The sequence below is a fragment of the Lytechinus pictus genome, chromosome 2 (assembly GCF_037042905.1).
Source record: "Lytechinus pictus isolate F3 Inbred chromosome 2, Lp3.0, whole genome shotgun sequence".
Classification (NCBI taxonomy): domain Eukaryota; kingdom Metazoa; phylum Echinodermata; class Echinoidea; order Temnopleuroida; family Toxopneustidae; genus Lytechinus; species Lytechinus pictus.
The window spans coordinates 53,886,096-53,914,008 of record NC_087246.1 but is presented as its reverse complement, the minus strand read 5'-3'; the positions used below and the strand labels follow the sequence as shown (position 1 = coordinate 53,914,008).

The window sequence follows — 27,913 nt, the reverse complement described above, 5'->3', positions numbered from 1 at the left end:
GCGCGAGCTGAAAATTTTTATATTCCAATCTGAAAAACGGAAATTTTGAGCACGATTTTAAGTAAAGAACGAGATACGTACGTATCTCAATCTCACTTGCCGATTTCTGTGTAACATTGCAATCTTATTTTATTTTGCACATCCTGAATTATTGGGCAAAACGATATGTTTGCCCCCCCCCCCATATTTCCATTGGTGGGGCGATCACCCCCTGCCCCCCGGATCGACGCCTCTGATAGGGGTACTATCTGTGACAGATTTGTTTACCCTGTCCTACCACGGATACGAAGGATAGGTTGATATATCGTACTTTGAACTTGGACGTGTCCCATAAAGAATTAAGAGGTCCCTGTTAAAAAGGAGGGTTATGAAAGTTCACGTCGACCTAAAGCTTGATAACCGCGACAGCTAGCTGTGTCTGTCTCGGGTAGGAACAGGGATGGGGAGGTTGAAGCTAAAGGGGCATTTATTGCCTAGCGCCTCATACTGTTGAAATAACACAGTGATAATATCAGAAATACCTTCCATTTTTTACTTTGACTTGATACAATATAACCACACAGCACTAATGGTAATACTGCAGGTTAATGTACTGACCACGAACCACGCCCACTTGTGCCACGCCCCCTTTATATTGTCATCGCGGGGTTTCGTTCTGGGAGTTTCCCCTTGGCGTGACTTTTTTTTTGGGGGGGGCGGTATTATCGGTGATTATGTAAACTGGTGATAACTTAAATTTCGACGAGACTTGATATATCACTGAATTTAATATTCGCTATAATGTTTATGTCATACCCCCCGTCCCCCCAAACCCGTTATAGTCACGGGATATACGACAATCTTGGGAAATATAGGCCTAGTTGTTTGTTCCAACTGTACAAGGCTCTAAGTACAGTACTCCCCTCTAATCGATCCCTTTCACATCCACGGGACAAACCAGCCTTTCAAATTTACACAAACGTAGGCCAGTCTAGCAATCATAAAATAAGATTGGGGACTCATGTGTTTAGCTACAAAGATATGGTTGAGTCAACAACTTGAACAACAGAACTCGCAGAGCAAAGTGGACACCACAGGAGTGCAGGTGAGTACATGTGGATATATAGCCTTTATCAGTCGGTGTGCTTATAATGTAAGTAGGCCTATAAATAGCCTGTCTGGTAGCTCCATGATAATAGTACATGAATAGTATGGTATTAGATACGCATATATCCCATTACTTAGCTGTTTGTCATAAAGCCATTATGAATGCCACATCGAAATTCAATTTGAATATAAAGTTATAGCAACAGCCCTTCTTCACTGAGGACCTTGTAATATGATTCAAGTCAATCACGGATGACTCAAGTTGAAAAAAAAATGTACTGGAGTCGGGGAAGAAAATCGGTAGAGTGTAAATGGGAAAGAAAGAGGGAGGGATAGAGAATTGACAAGGGGGTGGTGAAAAAGAGAATCCTATTTGGATGGCTTTGTGGAAGTATGGCGGGAGGATGAGTGAGAGGGGAGTGATAGCGAAGAAGATCGGAAGATAAAAAAGGGAGGGGGCTGATCGAGTTGGAATAAGTTTGGAATATTGTAGCTTTCAGCTTTTACAGTTTTTAGCTAAAAATTTTCACGATTTCAGCAACTATAGGTCTATTTGTAATTTTGTGATTTCATTCCACCACAGATCTCAAACATTGATGTTCAGAAGTTTTTGCCGGGGTTCAGGAAGTGGGTCACCAACACGGGCCACCAACACCAGACTGGTGACGAGTGAAAATAAAAAGCTTTAACCATGAGTGTGCAAAAGTAAGCAATAATAATGTATGCGCGTTTTACCCAACATTAACTCGTAAGAATGGCGAAGACAGGTTTTCAGAGATATTTTAAAAATCAAATTCAATTCCAATTTGTGTATGGTGGGATCGCAATAAAGAAATAAGGATTCATCAACAGAAAACAAAAAGTGCTCATTTATTTTTCTTTTCTCTGTCTCTCTCTCTCTCTTTGTTTTTTTTTTTTTTGGTGGGGTGTGGGGAGGGGTTATATATGGATATGAGACTCTGCAACCTATTATTATTGATCAAACAATATGCTATGTGCTACTTCGAAATTATCTCATAAGCACCTTGTTGACTTCTTTAATTTAATGACTTTCTTCAATTACAGGGCTCCGAATGATAAATTCTTCTATTTCTGCTACGCTAGCAATCTATTAAAGTCGAGGTTTCATCTTTATGTACCATCAGCCGAGTTTGTAAGCCCAGCGAAACTTGAGGTATGGCTGCTCAGTTGTCTGGCTTTTGGTGCAAGTTCTTTTTTTTTGGGGGGGGGGCTTTTTATCGATGATCAAACTTAGTATAACGTTTTACCGTTTTATTTTATTCCATTGTATTTTCTCGTATTATTAAACAAAGTGAAAGTTTTCAACCAAGTACAAACAAGATACCCTGAACACTAATATGTCTAATGGGAAAGAGAAAGACAAAGGGATGGAAAAGAGAAGGGAGAAAAAGAAAGAGAGAGGGGGGAGGTAGTAAAAGAGAGACAGAGAAAGAAAGAAACAGACATAAAGAGAGACGGAGAAAGAGAGAGACGGTAAAAGATTTTGAGAGAGGAAGAGGGAGATAGAAACGTAACAGAATTCAATTTGTGCGAAAATAGATCGCAATTACAAACAAATTTTATTTCTTTTTTCTCCAACCTCACACCCTTCATTTTATAGGGTTATAGATTGAATTTCCGCAGCTACCCTGGATGGACCCTCGAAACGAGTCAATGGAGAGGGTCGTTATGTTCCATTGAAGAGGATCAACAGGCTCATGTATGGGGAGCAATATGGAGACTGGATAAAACTGATGTCAAAGGACTATATCCGTAAGGATAAAGAGTTATACACTACCCTCTCTCTCACTTTCATAAACCCCCACCTTTTTTTCCTTCTCTCGGTATGTCCTTTGCCATTATATTTCTCTTTCTTTACACGTGCGATCTTCTTCTGTTCTCCTTTACACTTCTCCACCAGCCCGCACATTCTTTCTACAACTCTGGGAACCAGATTTCTTTCTTTCTCGCTCTTTATCTACAATCTCTTATCTTTTTTGTTGTCTATTTTGCTCTTGTTCTTTTATTTCACATGTCACCTGCAAACGGTTTATTATTCAGTGGTGTTCCAATGTGCATACTTTAATGAAATCATTGTGTAAAATCAAACAAAGAGATTTGATGGAAAAGAGAGAAAGGTGGGGTACAACTACCAACATTCATTATTTTAATTTCAGACTTACTAAATTCCCCTTTTTCATCCTAGGACCCTCTACCGATACTCTTCACCGGAAATCACAGTAACAACCCCAGAGGGCCACACCTACTTATGCCACACCTACCACATGGCGCCTGACTTAGAGGGAGCCAATGAGGAGCCTCCGTCACCCCACTACATGAAGGTCATGATCGAGGGCGCTATAGAATCAAACCTGCCTTCGTCTTACGTTGACTACCTAAAAACAATCAAGGACAATGGCGATACTAATCCTCCACCTGTCATGGCTCAAATATATAAGAAATAGGGTGTGGTCATGAAAGTTAAGTGAGACTTGCATAAATACTGAAATTCAAATTATCAAGAAGACTCCAAAATATCAAAATCATATTTTCCATTTGTATGGCATCTTCTTTGGAGGGAAGGTAGAAAAGCAGTTGACTCCTATTACAGATTCTTTTTTTTATAAATCAAATGCTATAAACTGTAAGAATGCACATGGAAAGAAAACATTCAAATCATACATTTAAAACAATTTTATTAAATAGAATGTGAAATATATTTGTACATTATATACATATAATAACAATATACTGGATAATACATGCTGAATTACTAACATTAGGACGGTTTCATATATAGATACAGATTTTTCAGGAAAGCCCAGAGGTCATTTTGGACGGAATTCTGGAATTGTTTGTTACAATAAAGTAGAGTAAAGGGGAAATTCCTTAGGTTATAGCGTGACAATTCTTGATACTTGTTTGACCTACGATAACTTTGTTTTTATCGTTGTACATGTACTTCAGTAAATTTTCTTGTCTCATCTCCTAATTGTAAACCTAATGTGTTCTTTCACGAATATAGGCATTTCAATCTTTGGTCTTATAACAATTCCCTCAACACAGAACAACTCACAACTTCTTCAGCATTAAAGACAGAATTTGATCTTATTTGTTGAAATAAAATAACTTTGCTTTTATTGTTGTCCTTCAGTAAGTTTCCTTGTCTAATCTCCTAATTGTAAACCCATTGTGTTCTTTCACAAGTAAAGGCATTTCAATCTTTGCTCTTATAACAATTCCCCCAACACAGAACAATATACAACTTCAGCATTAAAGACAGAATTTGATCTTATTTGTTTGAAATTTATCTTGTTCCCTGAACATTTCATTCCTCCATTCTTAATTTTTTTATTTCGCTGCTTGCACCTAATGGCATGTTTTTGTTTGATCTGTTGAGGAATGCAAATTTCTATTGAAACATGATTTATCCACATAAAAAATGATTCAACTTTTCACTATCTGTAAGACCACTCAAGATGTATATAGTATAAGTGATAGTGATATATATGATAATCAGAACCTGAAAAAGATAAGTGTCAAAATGAATATTTAGCATTTGAACCTGGTCAGAAAAACTGATATAAATGTGTTTAAAGGTTCGAAAACACACTTCAATTTAGCTTCTGGGCAATTCAATAAAATCATCAACCTTTTTGTACGTCTGGCCTTGATTTTCTCCCATTCTTTCTCCATTTCATGAATGACTGAAGCCTGAATGTGAGAGTATTACAAAGTTTTTATACAAACTAGAAAACAGAGAAAAATATACTTTAAAAAAGGCACCAGATATAGGGGGTCAGGCATACATATGGTATTGAATTGCCTGTCAATGATTAAAAAGGGCTTACAATGCTAAAAGAGTTCATTTTGGGGGATATTAAAGTAAGAAGGAATTCGTTAAAGGGCCTAAAAACATACATTTATCAATTTCTTCACATCTGTAGAATGAAACAGCACATATACAGCATATATGATACATATTCTATTGGTATATTTTTAAGTATCAATTATGAACATTTACAAGAAAATGTAGATCAAAAGTCCTATCAAAACTTGTTGGCAATGTCCGATAAAACACTTCAAGAAATGACTCAATTAACAGTGCTCATACTTTTCCATCCTTTGTTACTACATCACTTTATATATCAATTTAGGAATAAAATCATATTTTAAAGCCAGGATATGTTACATGTAGCCTCTGCAGCCTTTGTTTGATTGATATATGTGTGAATCCTGTCCTGTATAGTTGAAGTTAAGGTAATTGATATGTACTTTAAAAATCACTCAATGAATTCCCTTTGATGATTGAGAGTTCTATGTCAGCTCAGAACTGTTCAGCTTCCCGATCCTCCTGGCCGTACTCTTCTGCAGTCTCCTCACGATGACGTCAAGCGTCGTCGGTTGCGCCGTGGTGATCTGATCCTGGGGGACGTCAAACGCACGGCACACATACTGCACCATGTGAGGGCGGTCTATCTCGGCATCTACCACGTTGACGGCCATTTGAAGTTCTCGCCATGGAATCTCCCTGGTGATTCAAGCAAAATAAAATCCAGTTTGTCAAAGATGAGCTTGAATTATTTCTTTCATTGTATGTAATCATATATATATATATATATATATATATATATATATGCATACGTCATACGAAAGGGCAAAGTCTATGAATGGGTTTATTCCATCATAATACACATTTAGACATTAAGTCGAAGGTAGAGGGCATTAAGGCGCATTACGAACATTGAAAAAAGACAAAGAAATTTGACTTTCACACAGATGTATATATATATATATATATATATATATACAACCCAACATTGTTCAATCATATGACAGAAAAAATGAGTTCATGTTATCAATACTTCGTTTTGCCCAGTATGCTGGCTTTGAGTCGAATATCATACTGAGACAGTGCTCCATCAACCTGTGGTTTGCAGCCCATCAAAAAAAATAAAAATAGAAAATGTACAGTATGTAAATATGTTATGTGTCACATCTTGAGTTAAGCTTGACTTATAAATCACATTTCATCAAATTGGCATAAATTCCTCTTTTTTTTCCAGATAATTCCCACTGTAATGTTATATAGAGAAATAAAAAAATTCTGTTCGAAAATGGGAAGCTCTACAGTATTTTATTTCTTGGTTCAAATAACACCAAATAATTGATTCTATTTCATTTTGTTACATTTTGATATGATTATCTTGTTTCTTTCACACAATGTTGTGTGAAAGTGGTACCCCGTACCCCCCCCCCCTCAATTAAACATTGAACTTGAAAGATTGATATTGGCCAGAGTTAAGAGACATTGTGCTAGGAGATAAGTATGGCAAGACATCACAGTATTGTGTTGATGGCAGTTTAATATATTTATTTCAATGACAGATGAAAGAGAGATTTTGATCTCTCACAGGAAACGCAACTTCTGTCTATTCTTTCCTATTAGGAAATAAAGGGCATTGCTAACCATTGTACTGGAAATGTGATAAAAACTCTGGTGAAAGTATGAAGTGCTTGATATATTCTTTCATATGTGCCACCAATGCTTAACATTTCAGAATAGTAATAACATGTGTGCTTAGTCACTTGAAACAAAGTCACTTTTGTGCACATTTTGTAGAGCAAGTCCTGGATGAAATTCAATTTACATCAGTTTGTAGAGCTAGTTTGTAAACAGGAGGTACTAATAGGTATTCAATACACTGTATGCACAGCAATTATTTTGCAAACAGGCTCTATAGACAAAACTTTCTATCCAAAAAGTGAATCAAGGCTAACAATGTGCATGAGCAATAATTCTGCAGAGTTTTATTCTTTACATTTGCAAAATAAAAAGAAATTAATAATATATATATGCAGACTGTAACAAATAGTAAATCTGATGTGCAAATGTGTCATCCAATTACATAAGATAGAGTTCCACATGAATTGACTCCTCCAATAATTGATTGGAATTTTCCTACATATAGAACTGAATGAAGATGATATACAACGATTGCATCCCAAATCAAAGCAAATGCAAGTTTTGCCATAAAGCCAAAATCAAACACCCAAAAAAAGGGCAAAGCTCGCTACTAATGATCTACAAATCATTGCACCACCGTAAAGGTCATTTAAATGGCAATAGGAACAAAAGAATGAATGAAAGAAGAAAATCAAACTGAAAGCCAATGTACAGTACCAGAGAACATATAGCTCACGAGGTGGCCGTGACAAAATCACACCAATGGTCAAGACCGATGAAAGCTAGTGAGTAATTTTGAATGACATTTGGAGTTGGTCAGTGCAATTGCGACATAACACTGTGTAAATGCATCTTGTGCTTATAAAGCAATACTTTATAGCCCTATTACACAGAAAGCCTAACAGGCCAATAACACACACCAACATCACGATATTCTTACCTCAAATTACATATATCATAGATGGACTTATCTGTTAGGTATTAATGACAGATTATTGATGAGAAATGATAGAAAGATATGGGAACAAATTATGGTTAGATAGTGAAATAAATTGCAGAGTGTGCTGGAAATATTCTTTGAATAGATTATCATAATAGTGAGGTGAGCAAGTAATAATAATTATCATTTTCCGTTTTGGGGTATCTATTCACAATAATTGAGCACTATTATGGTGGTAAAGGTATTGAAAGTTTAACATCTTGAACACTTAGTGGTTATGAAAACCATATAAAGTTGCATTATTATTGTCATCATTATCACCCTTATCCTTTCCATTCACTGAAAAGCAGGAAATATAAGCCTTTCTAAATTCTTCTTGGGTAAACTGCCCAACCATGTTTATTTTCCATGGGCGAAAATCTAAAGATCTGGACGTTGTCATTCATTACATGAATTAAAAAAAAAAACACCTTAAAGAACCAGAGTGATATTCTGATAATTAACTATAATGTATCAATTAATTCATAAGAAAAGAATCCATAATATTTTTGTATTTTTCCTATCCTTCCCATTTCATGACCAAATTAATTTTTGGACAATTTTTTGCATCAGGATACGAATAACTTTCAATTGGTGAATGAGTTGACAACAAGCACTCCATAAAAGTGTGGTTTAAGTAAAACTAGGTCCATGGCTATCAGAATACAGGCCCCATGTTTATTTTCCATGGGCAAAAATCTATAAATATCTGGACGTTGTCATTCCGTGGTTCTTCAATATTAATTACAGAAAATATCGACAGATATTATGAAACAGAGCATAAATGTATTTATACTCAAAATGAACACAGAAGAGTTAGTTACTCATGTTAATAAGTAGAGTAGTTGTTCAATACTGATCTAATATCAGTTCATATCCTTAAAAACATGTTGGCAAATAGAACATCAATGTTTTATACTTGATATGAACTGAGAAGTGATAGTTACTCAATGTTAATTGGTAGAGTAATTGTTCAATATTGATCTAATGTCAGTAGTTCGTATCATAAAATACATGTTGGCAGATATAATGAAACAGAACACCAATGTTTTATACTTGATATGAACTGAGAAGCGATAGTAACTCAATGTTAATCAGTAGAGTAACTGTTCAATATTGATCTAATGTCAGTAGTTCATATCATATAAACATGTTGGCAGATCTGATGAAACAGAACATCAACGTTTTATATTCGATATGAATTTAGAAAAGTTAGTTACCAAATGTCAACCAGTCCAGCTGTTGTTCAATGTTAATCTATTGTCAGTAAAAAAAAAACATGCTTACAAATCTTATGAAACAGAGCATCAAATATTTTATACTCGATATGAATTCAGCAGTTATATTAAAACTTACTCTTTCCCTTCCAGTTCTTTCCTGATGTCATCTACATACTGTATCTTCTCTTCTTGTTCTTGAGATCTAAGAAGTGAGATAAATGGTCCAACAGTACCGTCCTCCTCCTGAATTAAGAGATAAAAATAAGACAGTTTGAGCATTTTGGCATGCACCCGTAATCCAACTGCAAAAAGAAATTATGGATTTTGAGATCTGTGGTTCAAGCCCCGGGTCATGTTTTTGGAAGGTGACATCAGAGATAAGTCCCCAAATGTAGATTATCACACATCTTTAAAATATCTAATCACACACATACCCACATACAATACAGGACAATTACATCTGTTGCTGGACACGAAGTAATCAGTCACAGGAGGAATTCAAGACGGAGGATTCTGGGTCCAAAAGGTACAAAGATTTTAATTGAAAGAACTTTTCTGATTGGTTGATAACAGGAATGTTGAATGATTGTGATTAGTTATTGCCACTTCGCAAGTGATTACATTTCTTTTTCTTAAGGGGCCCTTATATAACAATGTTACTACATTGAATATATACACATTGAATTCCAGTTCACATTTGATACAGTGAAAATCAATGTAGCATGAATATAGTGACAAACAGACAATGACCGATTTTACATGAAGATTTTCGCAACAAATTACAAATAAAAAATTGGAGGCAAGTATTCTGATATGACAGTAAAATATGGATATTAACACACCTCTGTGAAGAGTTCTTCATAGAGAAGTTTAGTCTCATCTTCAGGCTGAAGTTCTTGAACAGCAGCATCGACCAGGGCTTGAATGCTATCATCATCTTTGATGGGGAAGAACTCTCGCAAGGCTAGCTCGAGGATATCCTTGTTGAAACTCCCCTGGAAAAAGATGAAAGATTTTTCATATACATGAAAAGCAATTTGAAACACAGAAATTTAATCATCCACCTCCACTTTAACATCATCACCACCACCATCACTATCATCATCATCATCATCACCATCATCACCATCATCACAATAATCATCCTCAACATCATCATCATTGTCATCATCATCATCATCCTCATCGTCACCATCATTACCACCATCCACCACCACCACCACCACCATCATCAACATCATCATCAGAATCATCATCAGAATCATCATCTTCATTTTCATCATCTTGTTCATGGTTACTTACCTGTCCCCCTTCCTCTTCATCAGCCTTCTTGAATGCAGCCATGAGCTCTGATAAGACCTCTAACTGATTATGATACACATCTTCATCCATCTGAAAGAAAGGAAAAAGAAAAATCAAACACAAATATTTGATAGCAGTACTAAACGATATAAGTGAACAAAAATACATGCCAAAGCATACTAACAGATAAGCCACAAAATGACAGCATTTCGCTACGAAATTACAAAATACTAGACTTGAATAAAATAAGTTGTCTAATGGCTATTTCCAAATGTTTGTTGACTAATAATTAGGAAGTTTATTACCCCACCCCCCCCCCCTCCCTCTCAAAAGTCATAATATAGCAGCATAATGAATGATCAATACCACATACAGAACAGAATTTAGAAATCTCTAACAGCATTTCAAACTGCCTAGTCAATGACCAAACACATCAATTTAACCCATCACCGCTCCAAGATGCCTTAGTTAAACAAAATGAAGTCTCATATCAACTCTCACCTCTCCGATGAGTGTCTTGTAAAAGAGCATTAGATGGTTCTCCTTCTCATTCTCTTCTAGTATACTAAGCAGCATGTATGTCCACTCAAAGGCAAGTTTCTCCTCGGGATACTTCTGTCTCATGAACGATGCAAGGAAGATATCCATAGGCTCTGGACCTGCTTCTCCCCTCTAGAAGATATCAAGGAATATTTCACATCAAATTTGATTCATTCATACACAAAAATATGTAACACACTATTACATTATAGAAGGGACCACTACAGTTTGGAAGCCTCGCAACTTTTTAGGTTGAATCAGGAACAAATGATTTGAATTAAGCATCTGAACTTTAAAGCTAAAGTGAGATTTATGAGAGTTACAAAAATGCTCGAACAATATCTTATTGATATATTTGTGGTTCATAAGCATCCTACTGATGAAAATACTTCTTCTTTTTCAATCTACTTCCCTCCTTTTCCAATATTGTCTTTGATGTTGAGGTCATGATATGATCCATAAACTCTGGTCCATATTGACAACTGTGTACTAAGTTAAATCATGAAATAAACCCATTGAGAGCCAAGTGTGACATTTCTCTATAGAGTTATCTTTCTCAAGTTTACCGACATCCTTGTCTCAATCTTAGTTTTCACAAAAATTGACTGTTCTTACCATTACTAGACAGTTTGTATTAATAGGTTCAAGGGTAAAAATGCTGAAAAATAAACATTCTCTGTCAGAAATTTGAGTAAAATTTGGCTATCTGGATACTATTTCGGATTGACGGAAATGGTTGACTAGTTGTTGGCGGAGGCAAATCGGTAAATTGGTATGGGAACATGCAGAGGAGGGGGGATGATATCGATTGCAAATTTCTTGCAAAGCTCCTTAAGACTTCTGCTAATGTGAGTTGACATAACTTACCTCTTGATTTTGTTTTGTTTTCTCCCTCCATATTTCTTTGATGAGGATACCAGCATCATTCTCATCCATCTTTCTCTTCCTCAGCTTGCCTTCATATCGCATGTACACAGGTACATCATCACCAAGACCCTGGGTGGCGGGATAGAAAGAATTGGGAAGTAGTGAACACCTTAGATATCTTGGCAGTAATTTGATTCAAGATACATTATTCAATTTTATCTACCGTATCCTATGTCATAGCGAATTTCTTACTGCGGGGGGTGTTATACAAAAATTTAAGTGTGAGTTAAAATCATGCTTAGTGCTGACGCACACATGATTTTGTAACATGCTATCTTTTTTATCAATACACAGTAGCGCGCGTCCTATTAGCATAATTTGACCAATGCAGTGATGCCGTTTATTTGACATGCAACTGGACATTTAAGTGCGACTCCAAGTCATACTTAACTCTTTGTAAAACACTCCCGAGGTTAATAATCAGAGCACTGACAACTTGGACACGTACATCTATTGTCACAAAACATGGGCCCTTGTCCTCAAAAGAACGGCAACTAATTATATCGCTCTAAACCCCTACCTCAAATTTATCTCAAAGTTACAGTCAAGTTATGCCACTTGCGATTCTTTATATGAGTCACAGGTACTGTTTGCATGTATACTGTCACCATAACAATACCAAGCATAACCTCATCAATTGTTCATCTAAAACCAAGGTTCATGGCTTACTAACGGTCAAAAACAAAAAACTCTTTACTCCACCATTACATGAATATAGCTTATAACCATGGCATCCCAATATTTTCACTGTGACCACCGCACTGTCGACTTCCATTGCCATGGCAACCGCATCACTCACCTTTGGTTCAAAGTACTCGTAGCCTTCCCCGTCTCCCATGATCTCTTTAAGGAGTAACGTGACGAGTTGATCGGTCTTCTTGCCTTGAGAGATTTGAACCCATCTCTCTTCGCCTCCTTCCAGCACCTCAGCGCAGCGGTCCCAGTCAGGTCTGTGAAGAATACCAAAGAGCATTTGTAACAGTATATACAGTGCGTCCCGTAAAAAAAGAAAACCCATTTTCAGAGATAGATTTCACAATTATTATATTTGATACTCGTGGCAAGATTGGAATCTAATCTCTAATTTGAAACCAAGAGCTTAGCAAATCGTTCACGCATGGCAGATTACAAACAATGAATATCGAGACATATCAGAAACGATTTGCGCAGAAAATCATGTGTGAATCTGAATTTACTCTCATTTCAGGGATCAGTGAGAGAATCCTAACAAAGGATACAAAAGAAATGCTAATGAGCCAATCGTCGAATAAGCATGGTCGTCGTATCACGAACCAATTTTGTCAAATTTTTCTGCGCAGCCTGGTTATGACTTTATAATTTCAAACTCGTCTTGCTCATTAATGCATGAAGTGTTCGTCTCATATATGGTATCAAATTAAAGAGGAATAATTGAACTATATCATTATGTAAATAGAATATCATAATTTATTTGCCTTTGAAGAAAAAAAAGACATGAGTATCTCAGTTTCCTTTTTTCTGGGACGCACGACACACTGTGTATAATACTTTTTTTTATCGATAATGTATTGTCCATGAGGCACTACTTTCAATTAGATATTAATTGATTTCATCCAATCACAAATATTAATCGTGAAGATGTGAATTGATGGGAACATTTCTGTGTGTGTGTGTTGGTGTATGTGGAAAAAAAAAAGAGAAATCAATAAACATTTGAACATCAAACTCTATTTTTGTCGCATTTTCATTCTCCATTTGAATCCCAAAATATATTCCAAATACATCATCTAATATTATACAAATGCATGCAGCCGAGTGCGTTAGTGGAAATGCAGAGGACGCGAGGTTTCTTTAGATAGGTGCCGCACTGTGCACGAGCCGCTGGCGGCGAGTGCCCAGTGTGCACCATCTGAAGAAACCGAGCTTTCTCTGCATTTACTTTTACGCACGACAGAGCAAGTGCATTATTTGTTTTATAAAATAGCAACACAGATACAAATTCTTAAAAAGTTATAGTACAGTTTTGTTGGACTTCTCCCGGGACTTCTACTTTCACAGCTGATGGCCATAAATTAGCCTTGTCAGTCAGTGAGGGGGAATGCAGATGTTATTCCAACTTACAGCGTCAGAAAAATGCAGGGATTACAATGGAATGGTGTGGGGGGGGGGCAAAAGAGTGTTAAATAGCAGTCAGTCTGCAAGCCCCTGTGTTAATGAGCAAGATTTATCCAAGTCCTCTCGTGGCTGAATTCATGTCCCTGCAAAATCTTGTGAATTGTGAGACTTTGTTTCTCAAAGAATTTAACCACTTTCTCCTCGAGTAAAATTAATTATTTTTTAACCATATGAAAGAGTAAACGTTACTCTTTTATACTGATCATTTCTTTTGAATAAAATATTTTGATAAATAATTGAATTTTAGGCATGAAAAGATGCCTCAAATGGAATTTTCTTCCTCTTTTTTATCTTGCAAATTGTGCAAAATTTTGTGTTTTAGGCACAAACATTATTTATATCATCAGAAAGCTGAAACTATATTTTCTTACAATGTCACTCTTGATACTGATCATTTCTTTTGAATAAAATATTTTGATAAATAATTGAATTTTAGGCATGAAAAGATTTCTGAAATTTCTGAGTAGCATAAAATCCAGAGTTCTGATTGGTTGAATAGTGTTTTCAAAACAACAGACGCGGGTAATTTGAAGAGATTACCACATGGTGTGTGTGACCTTGCAGAGGCCCAGTGTGGGAACATTGGAATTTGCGTGGGTGTGTGGTCTCTACGACCAATCAGAGCGCAGTATTCTTGTTTTTAAACTGCTAAATATACTTGGCCTATGGAAAGCTGGCTGCTGACCCATCTAAGATACCTCTTCTTATAAAAATTATATCATATTAAAGCTTAGATCTTCAGCTTTATCATAATTCAAAAATTATTTGGGCCCAACCAGAAATTAAGTGTAAAAACACCAAGTTTTGTTGCATGAAAATAATTATTTTGTTTTAGATCAAAAGTTTCACCTACTAGTATGTTACAAAATCTTTTTAAAAATCCAGACACATGACCTGAAAGAATGATTCTTCTTCTTTATAAAGATACCAAAAACATGAAATTTGGTCAATATTTAGAGCAGCAATGGCCAAATAAAAAGAGGTGTTTTCGTCCGCACCAAGCTCATTAACAATGCAAAAACCCTCTAGTCATGCATATCACTTGGATAAAAGAAGCTACTTTTTCAGGGCTTGCCGACTGACTGATAGTCGCAATAAGTGAGAGACAGGAGACAGTCAGAGAAGTGGGATCGGGGTGTTAATTGAGATAATTTGCCCGTTATACAAACCTTGGTGTTGCTGTTCTCTTGAGGTTTTCAAGCTCTTGGTAGAAGTCATCTCTCTGTGCTATGATCTGCTTATTCACATCCAACAGAGCCCTGTAACATACACAAAGGAAAGGGGAAAAAATAGTTTTAACAAGCTGTAAATAACATTACATGACGTAAATTGTTTGTTACATCGAAATAGTTGACTCAAATGCAAGAGAATCAACCAATTCATGCATCATGTTCTGCTTATATAGACCAATCCCACTTCAGAGCAATGCAACTTATGGCAGCCATAGCTGGGGGGTTACCACTTGGCTATCAGCCAATCAGCAATGAGCTAGGTGCGTCTATGTACATTTCTTTTGTTATGCATTCTGGAAGCCCCCCAGTCATGGCTGCCATAAGACAAAACAACACTCAATCCAAATTTGTCTACATCTACAAATTTCATTTCAATCCCACCTCTTTTCTACTTTAATGACACCTCCAATTTGTTGTATTGTTTCTCAATGTGAACATTTTATGCATACCGTGGATTCTTAAAAGAATTTCAATCAGCGTTGATGAATCTTTCCCATCCTTTTATGAATAATTCTTATGAAATAAAAATGTCAATGATTAAAGTGACTAGAAAATAAGAATAAGAAGCTAGGCTAGTTGATAAAAAGAAACAAAACTCACTCATGCTCTGCTCTCAGCTGATTGTAGTCACCATTCAAAGTCTCATGTTCTTCTAGCAATTTCTGTAAATAAAACCATGTCAATATAATGATGTTTTAAAAATGGTTGAGTACATTTAATTTTGGATCATATCATAAATGTTATCAATGACAGCTTGAATTTAATCAATGATAAATAAATATTAAAAAAATAAAAAAAGCTATTGATTACTTTGAAACAAATTCAAATTAGTTCCACTTCAGATAAAAAGATAAAACCATACTTGTTTCTTATTATTTATTTACCAAGTAGAGCTCTGTGATTAGAATAGAATGGAAACAACTCTGTCTTTTAAAGAGTATTTCATCTCTGAGATTGTTACTTTTAGTTCATCAATCTCAAAGTGTTGTTATTGTTGATCTGAATCAAGTACTCTTTCACAGGATGGGGACCTGGGTTTATTTTCATTTGATCCAGTGCCAATTTGTCTACTTTCATTTGGTCTACCATCAGTTCGTCCAATATCTACATGGTCTAATTGCCATTTAGTCCACTCCCCATTTTATAAAATAACGAGTTGGTCCAATACTAGTAGCTATATACTCCATATACCATTTGGTCTAATTAGACTAAGTGTTAAATCAGCAAAATGAAAGAAATTAAAACAAATATTAGACTGGTTATGAGACGAAATGGTCATAGACGAACTGGTGATTAGACAAAGTGATGATTGGACCAAATGGTTGTTCGACGAAATGTTGATGGATGGAATGGCATAGGATTAAATAAAGGTAGACCATGTGGTGAGTGGACGAGTTGGCAGTGGACCTAGGACCTGGGGGTGTACCAGTCTTGCTGTTTCCAGTATTAGGTACCTTGTCAAAAGAGTGGCGTCTTTTGCACAAGAAGTAAGCGGGCAGCTTTTAGATTACCCATCCTCACATTCCATCACAGACAGAGTAGTGGGGAATGTTGGAAAACTACAATGAAAAGACACACAGTGCTCTTAAAGCAGGATTCCTACTAAATTACACAGCACGGACTTTTGAAAAGTTGCACTACACGTTATTTGATTGATTTAATTCAAACCAACATACCTTGTGTTCCGCTGTCAGTAATTCAAAATCCCTTCTAGGAACCACATCACCATAGTTGGCTATCATTTCGTTCAATCTCTGAGTTGCATCTGTTAGATCCTCCCGCGCTTTTCTAAAAGAGCAATCAAATTGATTTATTTCATGGTTTCATTGTAAACAATGTTGTTTAGACCATGATTATGGAAAAATATATTCTCTAGTATCGATATCATTAAAGCATTATTTACATCCTCATCCTATCGCAAAGAAACAAACAAACAGTTTCAAATAAAACAATCTTTTGAATTGACTGCATATAGGAGTGAGTGTAATACCAGCTTACAAGCTATTAAGCATGCATATTTCTGCTTGAATTTGCAATTTACCAGCACCAAGAAAACTAAACAAAGACAAGCGTAAATAAAGCAGTCAAGAAAAAGTTCAAGAATTTTGGAAACATGAAGATGTAAGTCCATAATCTGAGTCAATGCTTTTCCTTGCCCCATTATCTTAGTATGTGTGTTGTCAGTTATAATACAAATATCAGTATACATGTTTGACTTACATGCAAATTTTCAACAGTTTTAGGATTCAAACTAGGAAAACTCAGTTGGAATAAATGAATGCATTAACAAACACAAACAAACTTTTTCCAAATTCTGCTTCATGGCGAGTCCATAGTTAAAGTTTACTACAGAATTAAAATAACATTTAAATAAAAATTTTGCGTTACATCCATCAAGGGAGAGAGTAAAGGGGAATGGAACCTTTCGAACAAGTGGGCTTGTGTGGAAAAAGAAAAATCAAAGAATAAGATAAAAGAAAGTTTGAGAAAATTGGACAAATAATGAGAAAATTATGAGCATTTGAAAATTGGGATTACTAATGCTATGGAGATCCTCCCGTTGGCACTACAACAAAGATGTGTGATGTCACATGTGAACAACTTTCCCTTTGATGGACTATAAAATATCCCCAAAATGTCTCTTTTTGCTCCTCCTTATGGTGATACAAACTCTTCATAATGTATTCGTTGAAAATCTGTATTACATGCCCTCCTATAGAAAGAATACATACAGTGGGCATTTTCACCACAGATGGACACAGAGGCAAAAAAATCAAGTTGATATTCATGTCAAATGCTTTATGTTTTTTAATAAAACAAGACCTGAAGTTTCCGAGACAAAAAAATTTCCGACTCTGGCAGCCATTTTTTATTTCAAAATGGCTGCCAAAGTATGGATACAAATTAGTGTTGAAAATAGTATATTGATACATATTTTGTTTTGACAGATTTTTAAAGAACAGGTTTGATCATGATGTTTTCGCCTGTGATTTAGCTTGCTATTATAACACTTTTTAAAATCCCACAGAAAGGAGCACCAGTAATTCATTCATCTGATAAAAAAACATTGATGAAGTATGTGATATGGTATGTAATGTCAGTTACCGAAAACATGAACTTTTTTTTCTAATTTCCTGGAAAAGAGGATATATTAAATGAAACTTGGTAGATTTCCTCTCTAGGTAACACCCCTCCCTTCTACACCAAAATTAAAGATTACCAATTAACAATGAAGCCATAGGGTACCATTAAATATATGTAATGTCAGTTACCAAGTGGAAAATGTAATGTCAGTTACCGAGATGTAATGTCAGTTACCATGATAAAACGTTGGTTACCAATATTGAAATGCAAATATGTGGTCAATTTTATGGTGAAGAAATATTGTATACTTGTTATTTAAGTCTTTCACTTTAAAAGTCACACCAGAAGGAGCTTGCTATTGACTTTTAAAAGGTATAGTTCACAAGGAATACTATATGAAATTATGAAGGAAGTTGCATTCCCATCAGGCAAAAAAAAATTACTATGAAATTGTTTTGTACATGCACTTACCAAGTACCTAATTGTATCAGACAATTTTTTGTTTGGTTTTCGGGGGGGGGGGGGGGGGTGGTAGGGGGTACTTTTCCCAACCTATTGCCTAAATCTGCAACATTTTTAAAGCTTAACATTGTGATGAAGGGGATTTCCAGGGTCCCTTTTTTAGTTTCTAGGATTCTTTTGAGCATTGCCTCGCTAAAAGTAAATTCCTGGTTTTTATACCTGTTAGTAGTGTGGATGTGTGATACAATTTTGTTTTTGGTTTACAAGTATAGATGAAAAGTGAAATTTGACAGTTCTGATCAATGTTGCATGGATCTACTAAAACTGTTTTTTTTTTCTAATTTACAAATAGTTCAGTTTCAGTTTAGAAGCTGGAGTTTATTTTTTGATGACAGCTTAAAAAAGAAATTAGCAAAGAAAATGATTAAACAAATTATGAAGAGAATTGAAATCCGACAGATATGAACAAGCATCGCTTGCACTGACCAGAATAGAAATCAATTAAACTACATGGCTGCATGAGATTCAGGGGAGGGGTACATGTAGCCTAGGGGAGGAGACCCTTATTCATTTTGCCTTTTTTGAGGGGAGGGGGAGGTTGGAGAAGGAAAAGGTTTAAAAAGTCAATATAAAACTGATGAATATATTATGGGTGTATAGTCAGTAAAATCCATGTGTACAGTCAATGCAATATTAAATTACTATAGGAAAACATGTAGCTGCTATGACCCCCCCCCCCCCCCCCCCCCCGAGTAAGTAAAACATACATTTCTTGTCTTTTGATAATTAAAAATGTGAAGTATTATGAAACTTTTATGATTTTAAAAAGCCTTACATATAAGTACCAAGAAAATTATGCCTTTGAAAATCATATAGCACTGGTAAATGTTAATGTGTATTGTCAGTTACCGACAAGTAATGATAAAAATGTTCAAATCAAAGAAAGGAATTAAAAAAAGAAAAAGTTTTTTCATTGAAATGTTCCTAAAAACTCGGGTATACTTCCACATCAAGCTCACTTTCATGTGAAGCCCTGCACAGAAGATACAATGCAATGATTCCACACATTTGACTTCCATGTGTTATCTCTATGGCAAATTAAGTGTAATGTCAGTTACCGTAATGTCAGTTACCAGCATGGTTGTGGAAAAATTATCATAGCCCCCAAAAGACAAAAACGAATTGTTTAATATTTTGACACATCTTAACCTAGTAACAGAGGTATATTTACATATTCAAATTATTACTCTATCTACTCAGGGACATGAGATATTTCAATTTTAATGAACACCCTGAAATTTCATGTCCTTTTGCGTAATGTCAGTTACCGACACATTTTTGCTTGCTGTTGCGTAAAAAAATGTGGTTACATAGGAAAACTTAGTATCAGATTATACAGCAAGGTTCACTTTATTAACTCTATCAAAAGCAAACTCCCATCATTTGTTGTTTTAGAGATACACACAATGAAAGGTGTGAAAACATTGTGCCGTGTAATGTCAGTTACCGTGAAAATGCCCATGTGATGTGATAAAAGAGGCACTTTAAGTGAAATATGAACAAAAGTAATGGGAAAGTTGTTCACATGTGACATCACACATCTTTGTCGCATTGCCGATTGGAGGATCTACATGACAATAATGATCTAAACTTCGAATTTTCATAACTTTCTTATCATTTATTCAATTTTTCTCAAAGTTGCGTTGATCTGTTTCTTTGATTTTTATGTTTTCGCACAAGCTATCTTGTTCCAAGGGTTCCATTTTCCTTTCAAGTGTGACAGCAGACAGCTATATCACAGGGCAAATGGGAGGATCTCCATGTAGCATTAGCATTCTCCACATTTAAATGCTCACCTCTTTCTTATTGTATACCGGTACCTAATACGTTCTCAAACTTTCATTGCTCTTTTTCTTGATTTTGTACGTCTGCACACAAGCTAACTTGTTCCAGGGTTTCATTTCCCTTCAACCCTTACCTGAGAGCAATCTTCATCTTGACGGGGTCTTCCTTCGCTTCAGCAGGGACCTCTTGGTTACCCTGGGCCTTCTGATAATCCTCCTGCTGGTAACGAAGGTCGTTGATATCAGAGACAAGTAACTTACGAGCGTCACACTCATCACGATACATCTGATACTGTTCAGCTATCTTCTCTTGGAGCTGTGATGGGGTTCAAAGAGAAAGAGAATCACATGAATTATCATTACACCGAGGATTTATAATGGAAGACGTGCAACACAGTCGGCGTTCATGTTGGTTAAACACTCTAGGGTCCATATTCTGAACTAGGTTTTGATTAAAATGGTTTAAAGTTGTGGTTTAAATATGGATGGTCAACTATTAAAGACACCAATCTCTAATAGAACAAGTTTAATTTATCAGTTTTACATGACACACAAATTATTCATAATTATCAGAAAATAATGATTCTAAGTGTTTTCTTCACCATAACAGCATGAGGAAAGAGAAAAGGTAAACATAAGAAACAATGTAAAACAAACATCTGACATTTTCGACTTCTCATAATTTTAGCACAGAGTTCGACCATGGTCTAGGTGTAAACCGGACTTCAGAATGAGGGCATAGCTGTCTTGTGACTCAATATCAACAAGGCCACTTCTTGAGTGCACAAATCTATTCTCCAGAGCAATTGAGGCATATATTGTCATATTACCTGTCTTTAGCCCGTACCCATTCAGGTGTACAAGTATTTTCAAAGAATAAAATTCCTACAAACTGCCCATTACTACTCCAAAGTCAAGTTCTGCCTGATATGGATGCAAAAGGAAATATACATCATGGGTCGGACTTGAAAAATGATCCTCTAGTTGGAAGCCAAAGATCAGAACCATTGAACCACGGTGATTCCACAATAGTGACACATCAAGAATGACTAGAAGTTCTTTATTTCCAAAAGTCTATTTCTTTGTCATGATAGCCTTTGCGTAAGACCAACCCTAAACTATTGTTTTCATTGTATTTTTACCTTCCATATTCACAAGATCTCAATTTCAAATCACTTTCAAACACTGTTCACACAAAAAATTGTATATTTTCTTTAAAATTGCTTGTGGCAATACAGACTAGCTGCTTTCACACAAATTTTATTCTTAAAGTCTTTCAAATAATTAGATATCCAAGAGATTCCATATTGAAAAAAAAAATGAAAATCAAATTAACTTTGTTAACCTCGATAATTTGTTCAGATTTCCATAGATACTAAGAGTCGGCTAGGTCATGTCCTGGACAGTTATCCAGTGGTATTTTCCTTTGTTTGGTGAAAATTTTTCTTTGTTGTCCTGTATGTCCACTACCCAGATATTAGGGAGGATATTTCAATTAGAGTCATCTATTACTACCTTTTCAATCTGCATCTGTAATGAGAACTGTTCCTCCCTCATCCCACCGATGCGGTCCAGGAGAGCTTGTTTCTCGTTCTTCAGGTCTTTCATCTCCTGTCTCTCGTCTTCTCGTAGAGCCATGATCTTCTGGTCACACTGCTCGGATACCGTTACCAGCATGGACTGCGTCAGATAGAGGGGGAAATATTTATGATTGATTTAAAATCTGGATTTGATTTCAGTGTGATCATTAATCAATCATGCCATGTAAAATGACTTTTGATCACACCGCTCTGAAACTGTCACCAACACGGATGATTCGGGATAAAAGGGGGAATACATGTTTCATGTCAAATATGTATTTCATTTGAGTACAATCCTGCACAAGGCCAGGACTATGATAATCTGAATTTCCAATAAAAATTCAATTACAGGTAGTTGCCTATTGAGAAAAGTGAGTTTCACAAGGTAAGACTTACTTATTTCTTTTGTAATCCTGAAATATTGGAAAGCTGTCTGTAATGGACCTAGAGTAAATTTTAATGGTTGTGTTTTGTTTTTCTTTTGCTTTACAAATATTAGTTTATTATCATTATAATTATCAGCCCAAATCATTTTCACAACCTTATATAATTCCTTACAATATGATTCAAATACATGTAGATGCTGTTTGGAATCAACCAGTAAGCATACACACTCGGAACAATAGAATAACTGTTTATTTTGTGAAACTTTCAGATTATACTGCATGCAATGCATATTACCTTAAGAGGTTCAAGTTCTCTGATCTTTTCCCTTTGATGTGATAACATGACTTCATATTCATTCTTGATAGCAGAAAAGATTGGTTTGTAAGCCTTAAAATCTTCAATCAGGTACTCAAATACTTCCCGATATGCCTGATAAAAAAGGGAAATAAAACAAATGCAAGAATATATATTTAAAAACAAATTAATTTAAATTAGACAATAAAAACATTAGGTTAATGAATTCAACAGGAGGGAGATTCAACAAGCTAATTCTTTCAAGGTATTATGAAAGTAAGATTTCAATATTATAAATATTGATTTCAGACACTGACAATGATGTTATGCCACTTTTCTCTGTCTATTGAATCCATTCTAGTATTCCTCTGCCCTTTCCCTTCTAATCTCAAATTCTAATCTCTTTTTTGTATTAGCATTTGATTTGTATTTTGCCTATTAATACAACCAGGATAAAACACACACACTCTCACAGGTGCTATTTTATATAAGGGCTACCTTCTCAAAATCTGTATTTTCTCGGATAACCCACAAAGTGTGTGTTTAAAATTTCATTTCTGTGGAATGACCAAAAAATTAGACTAATTATGGTTTTGTGAAACACTCCACCAGATGACTATCATTTGAGACAATCAATGACAATTTTTTTTTAATGATGCTCACCTGTAATCTTGTGTCGCTTGGACCTGCCCTTCCTCCGTCCACATTTCTGAGTTCTTTTTTGAGAAAGACTTCCAACTGCTCCAGGAACTTTGGTTTTGGTACCATCGACTGATGTGGACCTCCGCCTTCCGCAGTGCTTTGTCCTCTGCCATATCCATCAGCGCTGGAACCCCTTGGCCTCTGGGAGGATGGCAGGGAGGGGCGGGCTGCAGCCTGAGCTGTGGCATGGGCTGGCCATGTATCCAAGTTTCCTGCCTTTGTATCTACAAACGGCTGTTAGTTGAAATGAAGGGGGGCAATATCATTGACAAAGAAATTAATGCTGTTAAGATGTTATTGGATCAATGGGGATGACACTGGCCAGATTTCACCCCCAAAGTTTAAATCATTGCCGCCCAGGTTTTTAGCTCACTTAAAGCAATGTAAATAAGAGCAAGTTGTCCATGCACCCACTTTAATAGGAACCTTATTACTTAAAGTCAGAGGCACGTCTTTCATGCAGGAATCCTACATTGCTTCATCACCATTCCTCACATTTATCAGAGATATAACAAAGGGGAATAAGGCAAATCTGCTGTGAAAGACACATAGCATCTTTATACTACAAAATTCTTGCTAGACTGAAAGCTTCAGTCTCTGTTCATCACTTTTTAAAATGAACTATGGAGGAGAAGTTTCATGAAGTAAAAAAAAAAAAAACTTATTTTAAAAAATCCTCCAGACAGATTTCAGCTGCCTAAATTCTTGATAGAGGATGCAACACATACTATCATTACTGTGCCTGAAAGATCATTCACAACTGGATCAGCTTCTGTGTACACATGTGCAGAATATACATTTAAATATTTGTAACAAGCAGAAGTGGGTGTCAACAACCTTCTTCAGGCTGAAAATATTATGACTTGAACAGACAAAGAAAAATCAAACTAACATTTAAAATTTCATCAAAATCAGACAAGGAATAACAAAATTATGTCATTTTACAGAGCAAACTGAGTGATAATCTCAAATCCCAACTTGTTCTTTTCTATTTTATGAAACTATGTTTATTAAAATTTTGTCCTCCAAGAACTAAAAAAATAAAGAGGAATGACGACTGATTTTAGATATTCATCACTGCATCATATTTTATTATAAGGGTGACATATCATACTCACATGAATGAATATATGAAATAATGATGATTTCATGTAATAACATAAGGCAAAGTGGGGATGTGACATCATCACCCCACCTCATGAATACTCATGATGTGCATATCACTGTTTTCACAAAATATTGCTGAACTTTTAAATTCAATAACTGTGTCATTTGTTATCAGATTTTGATGAAATTTTCAGCATTTTGCTCCATGAATTGTACTCAATTTATATAGATAAAATTAATTTCAGCCCAGAGTACCCCTTTACATATTACCAAAGAGTTTTACAATCAACATTAAATGAAATGCTTGGAGTCTACCTTTAATGCTTGAGGTTCAGGTAGTTTGTGTTTGCCACCTTCCCCTATCTGGTAGCTTGGTCCTTGGAGTCCACCAAAAGCTTTACCTGCCCGAGGTGATATCACAGCATTGATATTTGCTGGTGGAGGTGGACTGCAAAAGATTTAAGAACAGATTAATTTTTTGTCAAACGGCAAAATGTACAACTTACATGAAACAAACGAAACTTAAAAGACTATTAAAACCGAGCCAGATCGAATGAAACTTCAAATATAGTTCTAGATTCAAATTTTACAGTTCAAATTCAATTTCAGAGATTACATTATGTTAGATATAACTTTTTACTTAAGATTGTAGATTGATTCAAGACAAATTACCAATTTTTTGGTTTGGTTGCATTCTCACAAATAATAAGACTATAATATAATTCAATTCAATTCAATTCAAATTTATTTTTCATTCTTCAACATAATATAAATATGTACAAGATAAATTGATTCAATTTAAACAAAAGCATGAACAAGATTCAACATTCAATAAGTAATTCAAATATAGATTAACGTGTATGTCAATTTTAGATTAACGTGTATGTCAATATCTTGAAAAACTGACATCACTAACAGAAAAAGCAACCAAAAATAACCCAGTTGGGAAATTTTCTTTAAGGTCCCCATTTGTGAAAATATTTGTGAAAATATTGGCAAAACGGCGGCTAATTTTGTTACCTTTTGTGTCGGTTCCAAGAAAATCTGAGATTCTGGACAAAGTAAAAAAATCACCATTTTGCAAAATGTGATACCAATTTAATGGTATTTTAACCTTCATCTGATACAATTATCTTACCTTGGCTTTGTCTGCTGGACTTTTTTTTCTAGTAAAGCTTTGCAAAACTAGATCTACATGTAGATCTATTTATTAAAGTCACTTTTTTAATTTTATGCAACTATTCATAAATACCAAATAGATCCTATGGTCAAAATCACTCAATGGAATTTATAAAGTAGATCTAAGTCAACGGTTTAGCTGATATCAGGATCTCAAAATTCTATGGCGAAGATCCAGTGTGCACTCGGCTTAAAAAATTGCCCTGGGCTGGGCCCTGGCATCATAATCATTAGACCAAAATCTTTGGTCTCTGTTATATTGGTTGTTCCGCTGAACTCCGTTGGCTCCACTCACCAATTATAGAGACCAAAGTTCTAATTCGATCTGTACAGGGATCAATGGGCATATGTTTATGTATTCGGACAAACCAGGGAAGTGTAAGTTGCGCGACAGCCGAAGTAAGTCACTGTTTTTTGCGTTATTAACCCCCTAATGGCGGCTGCACGATCGCGAACCGCCTGTGTACGAGGAGAAATTTGTTTTTTAAATGTAAAAAACTATTCGAAACAGACGGCTGCCAGCTGTCTACATAATCATATGATGATGAACATAATTTACACATTCATTGGAAAAATGGAAATTTGGATTAATGATTGACATGCACTTTTGTATTGGGCATGCCTTGTATTGTCTATGCAGTATATTTTAGTAGGTCCATGTAAACAACGTTTAGTGCTAGATTGAAGGGATCAGGGAACGGGTACGGCCGTACCCGTTCCCGTAACGGGTGACGCCGGCATACTACCACTACCACGTCCACTACCAATACCAGCCTGTCTAGCTGGCCGCTGAACGAGCGGATTGTCCATGTTAGTTTAGCCGGCTCTACAGGCCTAGAAAAGTGGCACTCCGGTGAGACCGTGCGAATTTTGTCGCACAGAACGTTTGATAATTAAGTCGAAAATTTGATATTTACCTCGATCTCTGAATTGGTGGTAACTTTGCCAGTGCCTTTGCTGACATTTCGACTATATGAATGTATTTAGCAGTTACAAAACCTCTCTCAAGTGGTTACAACTAAATTAAGTTGATCACATAAAAGTTCATACACGGCCGACCTACTCGACTCGCTTGACCCGTTGTTATGGTAGCATGCAAGTACACAGCATAGGTGCAGGGCGCCACATTAACAGCGCAGTATACACTCAGTGAGACACGGGTCTGGTGCAATTGAGGAGCAAGAAGAGTGAAAAGAAAAAGACTTTTGTAAGCTTGCAAAAAATACAATTCTTAATGTTCCATTTGCATTAAATAGAGTGATATTGGAGGGGGGGGGTAATATATGGGGTGTCGGGGTAGCTACTACCGTACGTGTAAATTGATTGGCTCATCATCGAAAAACATTTGACCAATGAATGAGAGACTTCTGTTGAATATACACTTTCTACTTGGAAATCTAATTTCATAAGACAAGTAGATCGCGGGATTATTAGAGTTGATGAATCCATTATTTATGAGTTCAAACTTAAAATGGGCCTCGTATTTATATCGCTGAAACCGTATTAAAGCCTATCTCTTCTCTTTGTTCAATCATCTTCATTTTATTTCCTGATCCGATATGGGGTGATGCAAATCTTGGCTCTTGCCATTCAGGAAAACAGAGGTTTCAGATATTAGACTTTAGAAACAGGAACTTTGTGGAAGTAAAAAGACACATCGGTTCACCTCCTATTCCACAAAGTTTGGGATGCATGGGATGATGGGGGATAATTAGCCTGAGATAGCATAAGAGAGCATCTAGAACCCTAGAGCTCCTGGGCCCCAGGACCCCGGCCGCAAGGGACTTCGCGCTCGTGATGTGCGCGAAACGCACATCAAATTAGAGTCTCCAGTTTGCTGGGGGATCTAGGCGGGAGAATCTTCAGATCAGAAGGTGCTTGGGGTTGGAGTCTCTGGGATATATCCCCCGATAATTCCAGGTGGGTGGGTGGTGGCCTATGTTATTACCCCCATCATTATGACAAGTATATTATGATCATGATGGTAGTATATTGATTGCCTTATAAATGCATGTTGACAAGCGATTTTTTTTCTTCGGAATTGTCTTATGTTTATTGTTATTGAATGAAACCATTCCTTTCAGAAATTGTTAGAAAGATATGGATGGACTCGATGGAGAAAGAAGAAAATTCCAGGATGAAATAGAATGACATGTTCATGTTTATGATTTTGTAAATGTCATTATCTTTTAAACATTTACCCCTCCCCGCAGCAAAGCCACATGAGGTGTGCCCCGTTTATTTAATTATAATGCCACTTCCTTATTTTAGTTGTTTTTTTCTTGTTTATGAAGTAAAATAAATGGAGAACATAAAAAATGAGAACTGAATAAAAGGGAAATAACCAAGAGAAACGACAAGAGTCCT

The 27,913-nt window shown here is 35.9% G+C and overlaps 2 protein-coding genes across 4 annotated transcripts; one reads left to right on the top strand and one right to left on the bottom strand.

The window, feature by feature from the left end:
- The first annotated feature begins 666 nt into the window (after window positions 1–666).
- LOC135153148 (gamma-glutamylcyclotransferase-like) lies at window positions 667–5,270 on the top strand. 2 transcript variants are annotated; one of them, XM_064095169.1, is made up of 5 exons: window positions 667–1,084; window positions 1,670–1,791; window positions 2,152–2,260; window positions 2,708–2,859; window positions 3,293–5,270. In XM_064095169.1, the coding sequence occupies exons 2-5, from the start codon at window positions 1,778–1,780 to the stop codon at window positions 3,549–3,551; spliced, it is 534 nt and encodes a 177-aa protein (XP_063951239.1). In that variant the 5' UTR covers window positions 667–1,084; window positions 1,670–1,777; the 3' UTR covers window positions 3,552–5,270. The 2 variants fall into 2 exon arrangements, with proteins under 2 accessions (XP_063951239.1, XP_063951240.1); XM_064095170.1 differs by having other exon boundaries at window positions 1,054–1,132.
- On the bottom strand, window positions 3,766–26,862 carry LOC129253965 (translin-associated factor X-interacting protein 1-like). 2 transcript variants are annotated; one of them, XM_064095168.1, is made up of 17 exons: window positions 26,464–26,636; window positions 24,683–24,815; window positions 23,222–23,494; window positions 22,559–22,693; window positions 21,813–21,977; window positions 20,432–20,613; window positions 16,584–16,695; window positions 15,508–15,569; window positions 14,845–14,934; window positions 12,321–12,471; window positions 11,462–11,590; window positions 10,556–10,726; window positions 10,055–10,144; window positions 9,595–9,747; window positions 8,889–8,995; window positions 7,494–7,524; window positions 3,766–5,617 (listed from the first exon to the last, which is right to left on the bottom strand). In XM_064095168.1, the coding sequence occupies exons 1-16, from the start codon at window positions 26,508–26,510 to the stop codon at window positions 7,521–7,523; spliced, it is 2,004 nt and encodes a 667-aa protein (XP_063951238.1). In that variant the 5' UTR covers window positions 26,511–26,636; the 3' UTR covers window positions 3,766–5,617; window positions 7,494–7,520. The 2 variants fall into 2 exon arrangements, with proteins under 2 accessions (XP_063951238.1, XP_063951237.1); XM_064095167.1 differs by lacking the exon at window positions 7,494–7,524 and having other exon boundaries at window positions 26,464–26,862.
- Between the last annotated feature and the right edge of the window lie 1,051 nt (window positions 26,863–27,913).

Bases quoted from the DNA above. Each gene is read 5' to 3' on its own strand.
- LOC135153148 (XM_064095169.1), top strand. The intron at 2,261-2,707 runs GTATGGCTGCTC...TTCATTTTATAG, and splicing joins TAAGCCCAGCGAAACTTGAG to GGTTATAGATTGAATTTCCG. The intron at 2,860-3,292 runs GTAAGGATAAAG...TTTTCATCCTAG, and splicing joins GATGTCAAAGGACTATATCC to GACCCTCTACCGATACTCTT.
- LOC129253965 (XM_064095167.1), bottom strand. From the start codon at position 26,510: ATGTCAGCAAAGGCACTGGCAAAGTTACCACCAATTCAGAGATCGAG. The intron at 24,816-26,463 runs GTAAATATCAAA...AATCTTTTGCAG, and splicing joins CCACCAATTCAGAGATCGAG to TCCACCTCCACCAGCAAATA. The intron at 10,145-10,555 runs GTGAGAGTTGAT...CCTTTCTTTCAG, and splicing joins ACAAGACACTCATCGGAGAG to ATGGATGAAGATGTGTATCA.